General features: G+C 48.1%; 1 protein-coding gene across 4 annotated transcripts in view; it reads left to right on the forward strand.

Annotated features, from left to right (window-relative positions):
* Positions 1-13,022, forward strand: part of GPD2 (glycerol-3-phosphate dehydrogenase 2) — a 43,785-nt gene that overhangs the window by 16,922 nt on the left and 13,841 nt on the right. For all 4 annotated transcript variants that reach the window (XM_069861676.1, XM_069861678.1, XM_069861679.1 and 1 more), the window contains exons 4-7: positions 408-532; positions 888-985; positions 1,723-1,886; positions 12,321-12,485. In XM_069861676.1, the coding sequence (XP_069717777.1) occupies positions 408-532; positions 888-985; positions 1,723-1,886; positions 12,321-12,485 (552 nt within the window). The remainder of the gene's footprint in view (positions 1-407; positions 533-887; positions 986-1,722; positions 1,887-12,320; positions 12,486-13,022) is intronic.

The following is a 13,022-nucleotide window of genomic DNA, read 5'->3' on the forward strand; positions in this document are numbered from 1 at the left end:
ATGCCCATTGTCTGCCAGTTTGCTGTTTGAAGTGTCGGTGTGGGAGGGTTAGAACGCTCTGCTGCAAAGGGTTAAAAGTGTTCATGAAGATACGCTGTTCCTGCCGTGAATGCGAGCTCTGATGTGCTGGAGGGAGCGTGGCCCCTGTAATGTACCATAATGCCGTTCTGTTGTGAAATACCCTGGGTTTAATGTGCTCCTGTTTAAGTTCTGGTTTGACTTTTCCCTTAGGAAGGAGGCTAAAATCTTTCATTGCAGCATAGGCAGCGCGCTACACCTCGAATACAAATTTATCCATGTAGAGAGTAATTCTTCTTGTGATTGTCTCTACCCTAGAGAAGTGTCTTTAATGAATTACATACAAATTGTGTCATTTAAGAAGTTAATTTGGTTTTCTGGTAACGCAGGACTGAAAACAGCGCTTGTAGAAAGATATGATTTCTCATCGGGGACCAGCAGCCGGAGCACTAAATTGATCCACGGTGGAGTGCGGTATCTTCAGAAGGCCATCATGAAGTTGGATGTTGAGCAGGTAATTGTTTATGCTGGTTGTTAAGCACAATTGCTGGTACACACTTCCCTATCCCAATTACATCCAAGTCTCCTTTCTACTTTTTCAATACGTGGCTGTTGCATTCCCCAGCCACTGCAGGTAGATGTCTTCTCCAGGCGAGCTTTCCAGATGAGGGAAACCAGAGCTGCTGAATTCCTTTATGGGTGAAACTTTTTGCTGAACTTTTGATTTTTTTTCAGCAAATCTCAGCCTGGTTTTGAAAGAACAGTAAGAATTCTGCAAGGTTTTTGCTTTGATCAACAGTTTATTCAGTGTTGCAATTAGAGAGACAGTTGCGTAACGTGGGATTCACGTGTACCTTTCTGTTTTTTAGTACAAGATGGTCAAAGAAGCACTTGAGGAGCGTGCAAACCTGCTTGAAATCGCTCCACACCTCTCTGCTCCGTTGCCAATAATGCTGCCGGTTTACAAGTAAGCCCTGCTAAAACCTCTGTCCTTTACCCCTCTTTTGAGAAGCAAGCTTTTTCCCTGGAGAAGTCTCTAGATGCCTCTGTCCAAGCATGTCTTTAAACCTGGCACAAGCTTTGTCCTCCAGGAGGCGAGATGTTTCCGTACTGCAGAAGCATGGAATTCTCTTACGGCCACAACCAGCTCTCCCGGCTGCCTGGGAGCACACTGTGGGCTTCAGCTGCTACATCTGTGGAGGAGGGCAGTCTCCAGATGGAGTCAACTCTCCTTCGCAGGATGTTATTTGCTGCTTTTTTCCAGCCCATCCTTTGTTCTCGTGCAGGTCAGGGGCTGCATTCACTTGGTCCTGCTTGTGCAGGAGGCCTTGGCCAGGTTGTGCGTTTGAGGAACCCTTCAGCTTGCACGTACAGCCCGGCTCTTCCATCAGCACATGCTTTAACGTCTCGCCTTATGCTGAGAGACAAAAAGCCACTTTGTGATCCTGATTCTAGAATAAATAAAGCATGAATCTCTTCACTAACAGCAGTGAGTGGATCAGTTGGAAACAGCAGTGATCAATGGAGAAGCTTTTGCATGTTTACATTATGGTGTGATAACCATGAGTTTGTGTGATGGTACAGAAGCTGGTGCAATATAGCACACAGTGTTACCTAACGTGTTTTCTGTACTACAGTAACAGCGTGTGTGTGCGCTTTTAGATGGTTTTTATTTCACTCTGGGGTTTTTTTTTGTTCCTGCAGGTGGTGGCAGTTGCCATACTACTGGCTAGGAATAAAACTCTATGACCTCGTGGCGGGAAGTCAGTGTCTGAAAAGCAGTTACGTCCTGAGCAAGTCTAGAGCCTTGGAGCACTTCCCGATGCTACGCAAGGATGAGCTTGTGGGAGCTATCGTCTACTATGATGGTACGTTGCCTTTCTGTGCTTTCATTGCTGCCCTGTGCTGTGTTTTGAGGGGGGAGAAACCCAAGGATGCAACTGTTGGTCACGTACAGTGACTTTCTAAAGGGAAGAACAACAGCCTGGAGGATTCAGCTTGCATCTTAAGCATTAATAAGGTAGATAAATTGTTTTTCGCAACAGTAAACCAAGCTTTTTTTTTTTTTTTTTTTTTTTACAACTTACTGGGTGTCGGAGAGAATATTCTCAGCTTGTTGGTGTAGTGATGCACCTGGACAGCCCTGGGAGGTGGGTCCATGCAAGTGTCATGGGGTTCAGCAAGGCCAAGTGCAAGGTCCTGCACCTGGGTCACGGCAATCCTGAACAAGGATACTGGCTGCTGGTTGAATGGATTAGGAGCAGCCCCGTGGAGAAGGAATTTTGGGATGTTTGTAGGTGAGAAGCTGCACATGAGTCAGCAACGTGCGCTCACAGCCCAGAAAGCCAACAGTGTCCTGGGCTACATCCAGAGCAGAGGGACCAGCAGGGAGGGAGGGGATCCTGCCCCTCTGCTCCACTCTGTGAGACCCACCTGGAGCCCTGGGTCCAGTTCTGGAGTCCTCAGCACAGGGAGGACATGGAGCTGTGGGAGTGAGTCCAGAGGAGGCCACGGAGATGATCCGAGGGCTGGAGAACCTCTGCTATGAGGCCAGGCTGAGAGAGTTGGGGTTGTTCAGCCTGGAGAAGAGAAGACTGTGGGGAGACCTTAGAGCAGCTTCCAGTGCTGAAAGGGGCTCCGGGAAAGCTGGGGAGGGGCTCTTGCTGAGGGAGGGCAGGGACAGGATAAGGGGGAACGGTTTTGAGCTGAAAGAGGGGAGATTGAGATGAGATCTTTAAGTGAAGTTTATCTTGTTTACTTGCCTTTCTCTGTCCCCGTCTCCATCATCCTTCCTTTGTATCTGTAGGTGTTAATAGCACCTACTCGCTGTTTTACTCAGTGGTTGCCACCACCAAGGGAAAGAATTAAACCTGGTTGTTGTGTAGTTTCTGTTCTATTTGATCAAAGCTCCTCTCCCTTTTGCAAGGGAAGGTTCAGGGTTGCTCTCTGTTTTGTTTTGCAATAATGAATCAAACCTAGTGACTTGTCCGATGATCCATTAGTCATGAATTTGTTGGATTCTGAAATGCTGCTTGGGTCTTAATTACATTTTTTTTAAATTGTTTATACAAGCTAAATAATAATAAAAAAGATGGTACATTGTAAATGTTGGAGGTACCAGCAACAGCAAAGCGCAGCCTTTCCCAGGGGCGATTCCTGCTCTGTCTCGGCGTCGGGAAACCAAAGCATATGTTGGATGTTAGCCTGGGTGTACACAACGTGTCCTATTTATTCAAGGTTTGCTTTGAAGCCACAACTTACAAGTTTGTTTCTTAGGGGTAGATGTCAGACTGCATTTAGCATCTGTGGTATTAGGATATTCCGGAATAGCAAAAAGGCAACATTTTGGGGGAAGAACGCGGCTGCTATCTGAGCAGTGATCTGTCAGTTCCACTTATGTAGCTCGGGGAGAACCAGAGAGCAGGCACTGTGAGAGGCTGGGCTGGGATCTCACCAGCGCAGGCAGAACTGTTTGAAAGCCTTTAAATGGAGGAATTAATCTCCATTAAATTATATGCAGTTCCTTATGGTAAGAACTAAGAAAAGCATTAAAGCAGAGACCCAACTGGCCAGAGTATTTCAATTTAAAGTGTTTAGAAATGCTAAGTGACACAATTCTCTTTAAGATGCATTATTTTCCAGTCTCTAGGTGCTTGCAGATATTTGCTAACATATTTTGCCTTGCAAGATGAGCCTGTAGGTGTGTAAGGAAAATCTATGCTCTGGAATCAAGCACGAATTTAACATACTAGGGCTTTGTTGACCCTATTCTTTGAATTTACTGCTGTTTTCTGAAAGCAAGAATTAACACATGCTCATGTGCCTGTTCTGCCACATCAAGGTATGTGAGCGTTTAACATCTTGTTCTACAAATCTCCACTGTGATGTCAGTAATTGTTCTTGATCTTTTTCTCAGAACTTTTGTATATATTTCTCTCCTGAAATATTGAATACAGAGGTAATTTAAAGGCAGGAAAAGCAGCTTTGGCAGTGGGTTTTGCTTTCCCTGTTTACAGCAAGCCGCAGGAGGAATCCTTCCCCGGCACAAACGCACACACCCAAAAATCAATGCAAAAGAGTAGAGCATTCATTAAGCTGTCAAAAATGGAATAAATGGGTTTTTTTATTTAGGTTCTTGTAGCTATTTTTCCTAGGATTCAAGTGTGTCCTGAATTATGAAATGCTGCAGCTTTATAATTCATATTTGACAAATGAATATTTGGCAAGGGTTGAGCTGTGGCAGGAACGTTGCCCTATTCCAGATGCAGACAGCTGTGTGCCTGGCTTTTTTTTTTCCCCCTTCTCTGAATATAAAAACTGAGTTTGTCACTAAAAAGACTTCCTATAGGACAAATACACGGTGACCGGTGTTTCTTGGTGTTCCAAAGCCAAGCGGGGGCAGCCTGGCAGGCACACTAAGTGCAGGTGTAACCTGGAATCACTGTCTATGCTCCGGATCCAGTTGCTCTCAGATAGGTGCTGTCCTGTGTTGTGTATAATGGAGTTGTCGGGGGGATCCTGGCGATCACAGCCCGCTGGGAGCAGGTACAGGTAACACCAGCTGCCTCCTATGGAATGCCAATAACACAGAACGCTCCAGCTGACCCCATGGCAGCGGTGGTGATTCCTTTGCTGGTGTGAGTATGAACGCTGGTACGGAAGGTAGGGGAGCCATGATCTGTTATAAACAGAGCTGCCCTCTTCTCTGATAGAACTGTTGGGTCTCTGGTTGCTTGGAGTGCTTCTTGGCGGCTGCAGTCACGCTGTGCTTTATCCGTCGGAGCCCTTTGCTTGTTTCCAAGAGGGATGAACTCAGGAGCCAAAGACAGCTTTGGCTCTTTAACCCATTTTGCCTCTGTCAAAGGTGCGGCCGCACAAGGGTCCCTGCGGGAGCGACCGTTCGCTCCGAACAAAAGGGCCCCTCTGCCTCCGCAGCGCTCTCCCTCCTTTGGCTGGAGGCGTCCTTCCCAGCCGCACGCGGATGATAACTGCGGCTCCTGCTGTACCTGTAACAATTTAATTGTGTGAGTCAGCCCAGTCAAGCATCCCTGGCTCATGACTGGGAGACATGAAATTCATTGTCATTATTGTCCCTGTCATTTTGGATCATTATATCCTGCTGCAGAATTTTCCTCACTCCAGTGCTTTCCTACCTCCAGGAAGCGGGGATTATGGCTGAGGTTGGGGTGGGGGCAGGACTGTGAACTACATTTACCTCAGGGGAGCCACAGATTAAATTGGCTTTGCTCTCTGACTCGCCGGATCCGTCTGTTTGTACGCACTGGGTTTGAGCTTGGAAATGATGAATATTCCAGTGAATTCCGGGCCTCTCGCTTTGCTTTTTTTTTTTTTTTTTTTTTACTGCTCCTATAAGCAAAGGATTGGGTTCGCCTCCCTTAAGAAGTGAACAGGGAATAATTCTTCAGATTTAAGGTTATTCCTGAGCAAAGCAACGTTGTTGGCACGTTGTGGCGCAAACACCGGAGCGTTCCCCAGCATGCCGTGGCTTTTAGGGAAAGCCTCCAGCAAAGCATGGAACACCACCATTTATACGTGTGCATTTTATGTGAACTTAATAGTGGGTCGTTAGTTACTATGTACACAGTTCCATATTGTAGGGGTGATTGTGTGTATGTTGAGGGAGAGTGGCTTATGGGATGTCCTCCCCCTGCTCTAGTGGCTGCCCCTCTGGAGCAGCCCCAATCCTCAGGAAGGCCTGGGAGGTGCCTGCTGCTCATCCTCCTTGCTGACGGGAGAGAAGGAGCGTGGCAGAGTTCACTTTGTTTGTTTATCTGCTCCTGCGCTGGGTCTCTCTGTGTTCTGGGGAGAATCCCCAGTTACAATGCATCCCTAGAGGTGTCCAAGGCCAGGCTGGATGGGGCTTGGAGCCCCTGATCCAGTGGGAGGTGTCCCTGCCCATGGCAGCGGGTGGGACTGGATGGGCTTTGAGGTCCCTTCCAGCCCAAACTGTTCCGTGATTCTATGAAATCTGGTGTGTCACACCTGAGTTAGAATCTGATGGAATAAATGCACCTGGGAGAAGTCCAGACTTGGGGCTTTCCTTTCTGTCAAAGCCCCTACAGAGGGTGCGCTGAAAATATCAACGTCTTAGGGCAGGTTGTAAAGAGCCAAAGTAATGTGGGTTTTTTTGCAGTGCAGAGGGCCTGTTGAGCTGTATCCCGTTCTTCCCACCAGGATGGGAATGCTGAAATGTATTTCAACAGCCCAGGGAACACGGGAGAAAACAGAATTCAAACTCCCTGTGGTTTGTGTGTAAGCATTCGCAGCCTGGTGTGCGGTGGCTGCGTGGTTCTGTGTGGGTGGGGTGGAGCTGATCTGAGTCAGAGTGCTCTTCTCTCTGAAGCAGTCCAAGAACAAGTGTGTGCGTGCTGCGGATCCTAGGAAGTCTGTTCGATTGCAGCAGAGTTTTGACTTGAGTTCCATGTGATGCAGAGAGCAAGCAACGGTTCAGTTCTAAGGGCATTTTAATGACCTGTGACTCACGAGTCAAGCTCGATGTTTACCTCCAAACTTACTCCACGCGTGTTTGGGGAGAAGAACTCGCCAAGTTCTTTCTCTGACAAACCTGGAAGAGTTTTGAATCACTCCAGCTGATTCATAATGCCTAACCCGGGATGTAGCTGGTTTCCGTATGTACGACAGCTGCTGGGTTCCTGCTTTAATGCCTGTTATAAAACTGTTCATGCAATTAAGCACTTATTTAAAAATTAGAGGGTGTAGGCAGTCCTGGTAACTTTGTTATGTGTAATGATGTATAATTATCACTCATCAGCCTTGAATTCGGTGAGGTTTTGGTGAGGTTTGTGTGTACACAGCAAGAAATCTGCCAGACACATGAGATAAAGTATTTGATTTCAGGCGCTGCTTTTCTTTACTGTGTGCGTACATTTACCCAGCACAAGGCTGTTGTGAGAATATAACGTGTGGGTGCAGGAACAGTCTTTTAGAATATGGACAGAATATAAGGAGGAACACACAAGCAGGAGGTTAATTCACACGTTTGTTTGCCTTTATCCCCTCAGCTTTTGAAAGGAAACCACAAAACCCCACTTATATGTATGGCTATGTTCTGTAGGGATCCAGAACTGTGACTGCACTGCAGGCCTGGTGCTCTCAGTTTTTCCATTCAAAAGAAGCCAGGTAGTAGGGTTCTTTCCCTTCTTCTAGGGGAAGATTTGCCCTCTTGAAGAAGTTCATTAATGCTGTCATCCAGCTTCTTGCATGGCTCATTTTCAGCTTTCCATTAAATCTGACCTCCACAGTGATAGCTCCATGCACCCAGTCAGAAAGGACTGTGAACTGGGGAAGGTGAGGAGGCTTTTGCCTGCTGCAGGGTCCCACCTGTTCTTTAACACAGTCTGGAACACTGCATGATGGAGAAATGCTGTTGTGGTGTGAGGCGAAGTGTAGTCCGGGGTGGTTGTGGCAGTGCATGTGTGTGTTGTTCCACGCCCAACTGTCGTGCAGCGGGTACCCAGAGCGCTAGTTCGTAGTCAAAAAAGGTTGTGAGCAAAAGTTACCCTCTTGGGATTAAAAGAACTTCCAGCTTCTTAAAACAATGCAGTCTCTGGCTACTGTGTGCTGTGCGTCTTCAGCAAAAGATGGGGAGGGCAGGGATGGGATGAGTGGGGACGGCTTTAAGCTGAAAGAGGGGAGACTGAGATGAGATCTTAGGGAGAAATATTTTGCTGTGAGGGTGGGGAGACCCTGGCCCAGGCTGCCCAGAGCAGGGGTGGCTGCCCCATCCCTGGAGGGGCTCAAGGCCAGGCTGGATGGGGCTTGGAGCCCCTGATCCAGTGGGAGGTGTCCCTGCCCATGGCAGGGGTGGCATTGGATGAGTTTTAATGTCCCTTCTAACCCAAACCATTCTGTGATTCTGTGATAACCGAGTAGAGTCGCAGAAGAGAAAGCAGGTCTGGGTACAGAATAAAAAGGTGTTGGAGAGTGACACAGGGGAGGCTGTGCCAGAGCTAGCAGTGTGCCTTAGTGACGCCGTGGTGTTCACACAACTCCACTGAATCAGTCGCAAACACGTTTCCACCATCCATGGGCTTTGTTTCCACTGCTGGCTGTGGTTCAGCTCCGATAAAAATAAAATGGAATGTACACTGTGTACGCTCTGTGGGAGGGTTCTGTCAGCACCAGCAGAAGCATTGTCTGCTCGTCTATTCAAAGATATGTTTGCTACTAAGGAATGAAAATAGTATTTTCCTAAATGACCCAAAAACCAAAATTATAAACCTAATGGCATCACTGTTGGTCTTGGCGTGATGCGGGACTCGCTCACGCGGAATGTTTTCACACAGTAAATGCCTTCTAAGAATAAGAGGGTTTAAAAGGATGCAGCAGTGCTTTAGTGAAAGTGGTGAAGCCAGTGTTTTGTTAAAAGCAAGGTTGATCACCCTGAACAAAAATCTAAGTGTCACTCTACTGTTACTATATCATGAGCAGTGAACAAGGAGATGGATTATTCTTTCAATTTTTCTCACTAGAAATAACTTAAAGAAGTTAAACATCCTCTTCTTTTCAAGAGAAGTTGGAAAGGGAGCTCAGCATGTTCCACCAGCTCTCAAATGCCTCTTCCAAAGCTGCTGCGGTGTGGCTGTTTCTCGCATCACCATGTGATGCACTCAGCAGACAACACACAAAGAGCAAACACCCTCAAATCCAGCCCCCCAGCAGCAGCGCTGAAGCAGCGGTGGCCTCACCAGGGAAGGGTCTTGGTGAACATCTGTGGTGGGTGAATGTCTCAGATTCACTGTCTGCCTGCAGGTTGGTTACCAGATCTTCAGGAGCATACCCCTTTATGGAAAAGGATACCAAGTTCATTTAGTTTAGCCATCCTGTCATTATAAAATAGCTTTTTGGCATATAACAGTTGGAGAAACCCCACGGTATCACAGAGGGGTTACAAGGGGGAACAATGTTTTCCTTTGTTTTTCCTCAGAGCACCAGCAGCTATTGTGAAGGACAGGGGATGCAGGGCTGCCTTGAGCAGGTAATCCCAGACCTCTTGTAGCAGCTTTGGGTCACTGTGCCTTTTATCACACAATGTGGGTTTCCTGGGAATCTTCTGGACCTGATGATAGTGCCAGTGCCAAGGGAGCTTCACACATCCTTTCTGGAGGAAGTAAAGCATGGAGTCTTTTGTCTTGGGTTCAGAGGATCTTGGAATCCTGCCTGGGGGGAACAGCGCTGAGTGGTAGAGTAAGAAAGGTTAAGATGCAGAACCTTTGCATTGCTGCCCTTCTGTTTCTCTCTAGGATGGTAAGGATCATCCGAGTACCAGGACACTTACCAATCTCTTTGGAATAATCATCATTCCAAAGTAGGATGTGTGTGAATAGCTGGTTTGACTTTAATCAGCAGGAAAATGCTTTGTCAGCCATGAGCGGTGCTGCAGTGAGAGCCGATCTGGCTGCGGTGCCTTTATAACAGGGGGTGTGCATGGAGGGGGTGAGCAACTGCTGCTTCAGACATCAGGAAAAGAAGCTAATTGCATATAAAGTACAGGGTTTTAATGTAATTGTCTGGGGGGAAATGAGCACATGTGAATTGGAGGGCTTTTAAAGGAGAAAAGAAAGCTGCTCCTTAGTGTAAAAGCTCTCGTACCATGACCCCAGCTCTTCCAAGCTGCTGTGGTGGTGTTCTGCACAGATGATGAATTCTGGGCTGGTAAAGTCAGCCTTCTTCCAAATATTGACCTCGGCAGATATTCGCTGTGAAGCTCTCCAGGACTGTAGGTCACAGCAATCTGAAGCTGGTGGGCTTTCCTAGATGGGTAGCTTATCGGGAACTGGTTATTTCCCAGTTCTCTCCCTGCAAACACATGACACAGGCACTCGGAGTTCCTTCTGGTCAGCTAAGAACTGAGTGACAGCAAGGGGCATCTCATGTCAGAATAACAATGAGGGGAGAAAGTGTGAAAGCATCGTCTTGAACACAGTGGTCCAAGACCTGCAGTGCTCTTAGCGTGTCCTTAGCTTGCGCTGACGTGATGAGCATTAGGAGTTTCATGAAAATGCTGAGCGGCTTTGGGGCTTATTTAGATCTTTGTTCTTCTTAGAAATGATCCTGCTCCTGCTTTGTTTTTTCTGCTGGTTGGCTTCTCCAGATTGCTTTTGGTTCGGACAAGTAAATCACGAAGCTGGGAAGAGGCAAGGTTGCAAAGCTGAAGCACCAAGACTTCCCAGAGACTGAAGCTGATGTTGGCTGGCACTGTACATGGTGGTGGTTTGGGAGATAGATCCGCACCCTGGATCAGCCAGAGAAAGACAGTCCGTATTCCTTAGGCACTGTGGCAAGGATGGATTGAAGGAGGATCAAATGAAGGAGGCCTCCTTGGCCCTGGGGTCCTTCTGCAGTAAGGAATGAATCTTCCTGCATGGCAGCAGGTGATCCAGGGGGTCGTTGGCACACAGACAGCACTTGTTTGAGTGCAGGGTTCCCAGTTTGTGCCAAGCTGCTTGTTCGATAGATCCAAGCCGTGCAGAATCCGGTGGGCCAGGCATTCCCAGATCAAGCACCGCAGTGAAGAGCGTTGTCTCCAGAGCTTCACCTCTGCCAGCCTTCAACCTGGGGCTGGAGGAGCATTCTTTGGATTGCTTTGAACACATGTTGTGTTCCGCTTTGCGTGGAAGGAGCCACCGTAATGCCGCTTGTGGCTTTGTCTTTTTCTTGCCTGGTGCTCCCTCTGTATATGAGACGTTCTCCCAGCCCCACGTTAAGATGTGACGCTTCGAGGTAGCCCTCCAAGGGTCATTCCATCCCTTCCCTGCCACCGCCACGGCAGACACAGTGATGCATTTATTCAGCGATCTGCCTGCTGCTGACAGATGGTGGTTCAGCTTTGTGTGTCCCGTGTGATGGAGCGCCCCCAACTTTCCTTGACATCTTGCTCAGTTGTTTCGCTGTTCTTTTCTGCAGTTCATTCTGGGCATTGTTTGCTTGCTCGGACTGGAGTTACTGTTTGTTTCTTCATTGGTGCTTTATCATGGTGCTGTTCCTGGATGTGTCGCGTGACTTTTTTCCCCTAGTTGAAGACTGATTGCACTGGATCGTCCGGCTGGGTTGGAATGAGAAGTGTGGGGAGGGGTGGTAGTGCCTCAGAGGCCATTGATCCCATCTTTATAACTTTGCCCTTTTAGCTGGGAACAGATTATTTGCACAGGGGTTGGAGATGGCACAGGCGGAATCAGAAGGACCAAACTTTACATAAACCATTTATACCGAACGTTGGGGATGCTGGCAACATAAATCAACCACAGTATCTATTACACATTTATCACTTTATCAGTATTATCTTTGATAGAACCAGTCCGGACGCGCTGGGAAGTGAACCGTACCTCAGGAAGTTTAGCCCTCACCTAAATTAATGATTCAGGACACACAGAGCCTGGGCCCTTCAATGCAGAGTAATTCTTCCCAGCCGGCATCCAGGACTTTAACTTTGGTGGCAATAATAAATAGGAAAAGTCTCAGGTGAAGCCAGTATTTCAAAGTAATTAATCATCTTCCCCTCTTGGTCCCTCTGCCTCTCTCTTGGTTTTCTTTAACAAGGGAATTTCAGTAATAAATCTTTAATGATATATGTTAAGAAGCCTTCATTAATTCTTGTCTGCTTATTTCTCTTTTTTGATGCTTTTCTGCTGTATGTTGGGAAGGTAAAATGTGCATGCAGGAAAAAAAGCAGTTACAGAAAGCTGATAATCATATCATAGAACCATAGAATGGTTTGGGTTGGAACAGACCTCAAAGCCCATCAAGTTCCACCCCTGCCATGGGCAGGGACACCTCCCATTGGATCAGGTTCATCCAAACCCCATCCAACCTGGCCTTGGACACCTCCAGGGATGGCAGCTGGGTGTTGTGTGGTGCCCTCGCTAACAGGAACTGTTGATGAAACCAGTTGGGCTGTCAGGTGAACCCTCAAATAGAGAGTTGCACTACGGGAGAAGGTTAAAAAATAAAGGGGGATTATCTGCTCCTAAATTGGAGATGGAATGTACAAATGCTTGATTTCATAGTGTGCACAGGCTCTGGCGTGTGGCACATTCTCGCTGCACGGGGAAAACGCAGCCAGGCGTGCTGCTGCCCACCCCGCAGTCGGCTGCTGCGGCGGGGATGTGTCTTTAAATAATTCTCGTTAGACGGGAGCAGCCATCACGCCTATTGAATGTGACAGGGACAGATGTGACAGATCGGTTCTGACACACTTCCATACCACAAGTGCGTGGCTGGAGGTGACTGGTGTCCTTCCTTCGGTCCCGTCCCCGCTGCAGGACAGCACAACGACGCCCGGATGAACCTTGCCATCGCCCTCACTGCTGCCAGGTACGGCGCTGCCATTGCCAATTACACTGAAGTGCTGGGCTTGCTCAAGACGACGGACGCGGCCAGTGGAAAGAAGCGCGTGCGCGGAGTGCGCTGCAGGGATGTCCTGACAGGTGCGTGCCTTCCCGGAGCGGTGTGGGGGCCCGCATGCAGCACCCTGCTCGCAGGGTGGGTGTCACGGCTCTGGGCAGCGGGCTCCAGCGGCACAGCTGGGCAGAACACATGCTCCTTCAGCAAAGCACGCGCTCTTCCTCAAGAACCACAGAAATAAGGAGCGAGGGAGGAGCGGGGAGCGCTGCTGTTTGTAAATATCAATGAACTGACAAAGGAGCCATCTTCCCGGCATCCCATTAGTGTCAGTCAGCTCCAGCTCCTGTCACATCTCCCTCTCCGATCCTGGTGTTTTGGCAGGGCAGACCGAGCTTGACATCCAAACCCTTCTGTCAAGCAGAGATGATATTGTAAAGTGCCATGTGCTCGACAGTAATAATCCCGCTTCCCGAGTCCGCGAGTTGAGACTGAAATCTCTGTTGGTGGTGAGGCAGACTTCAGCTAAACTTCTTGTGTCCGATCTGCCTGTGCAGATCAGGTGGAATTTCACTGTAAAACGTTTTCTTTCAGATTGGTGCTAACTCTGTTAGCTTGTAAAG

Source organism: Phaenicophaeus curvirostris, chromosome 7 (genome assembly GCF_032191515.1).
Source record: "Phaenicophaeus curvirostris isolate KB17595 chromosome 7, BPBGC_Pcur_1.0, whole genome shotgun sequence".
Taxonomy (NCBI): Eukaryota; Metazoa; Chordata; class Aves; order Cuculiformes; family Cuculidae; genus Phaenicophaeus; species Phaenicophaeus curvirostris.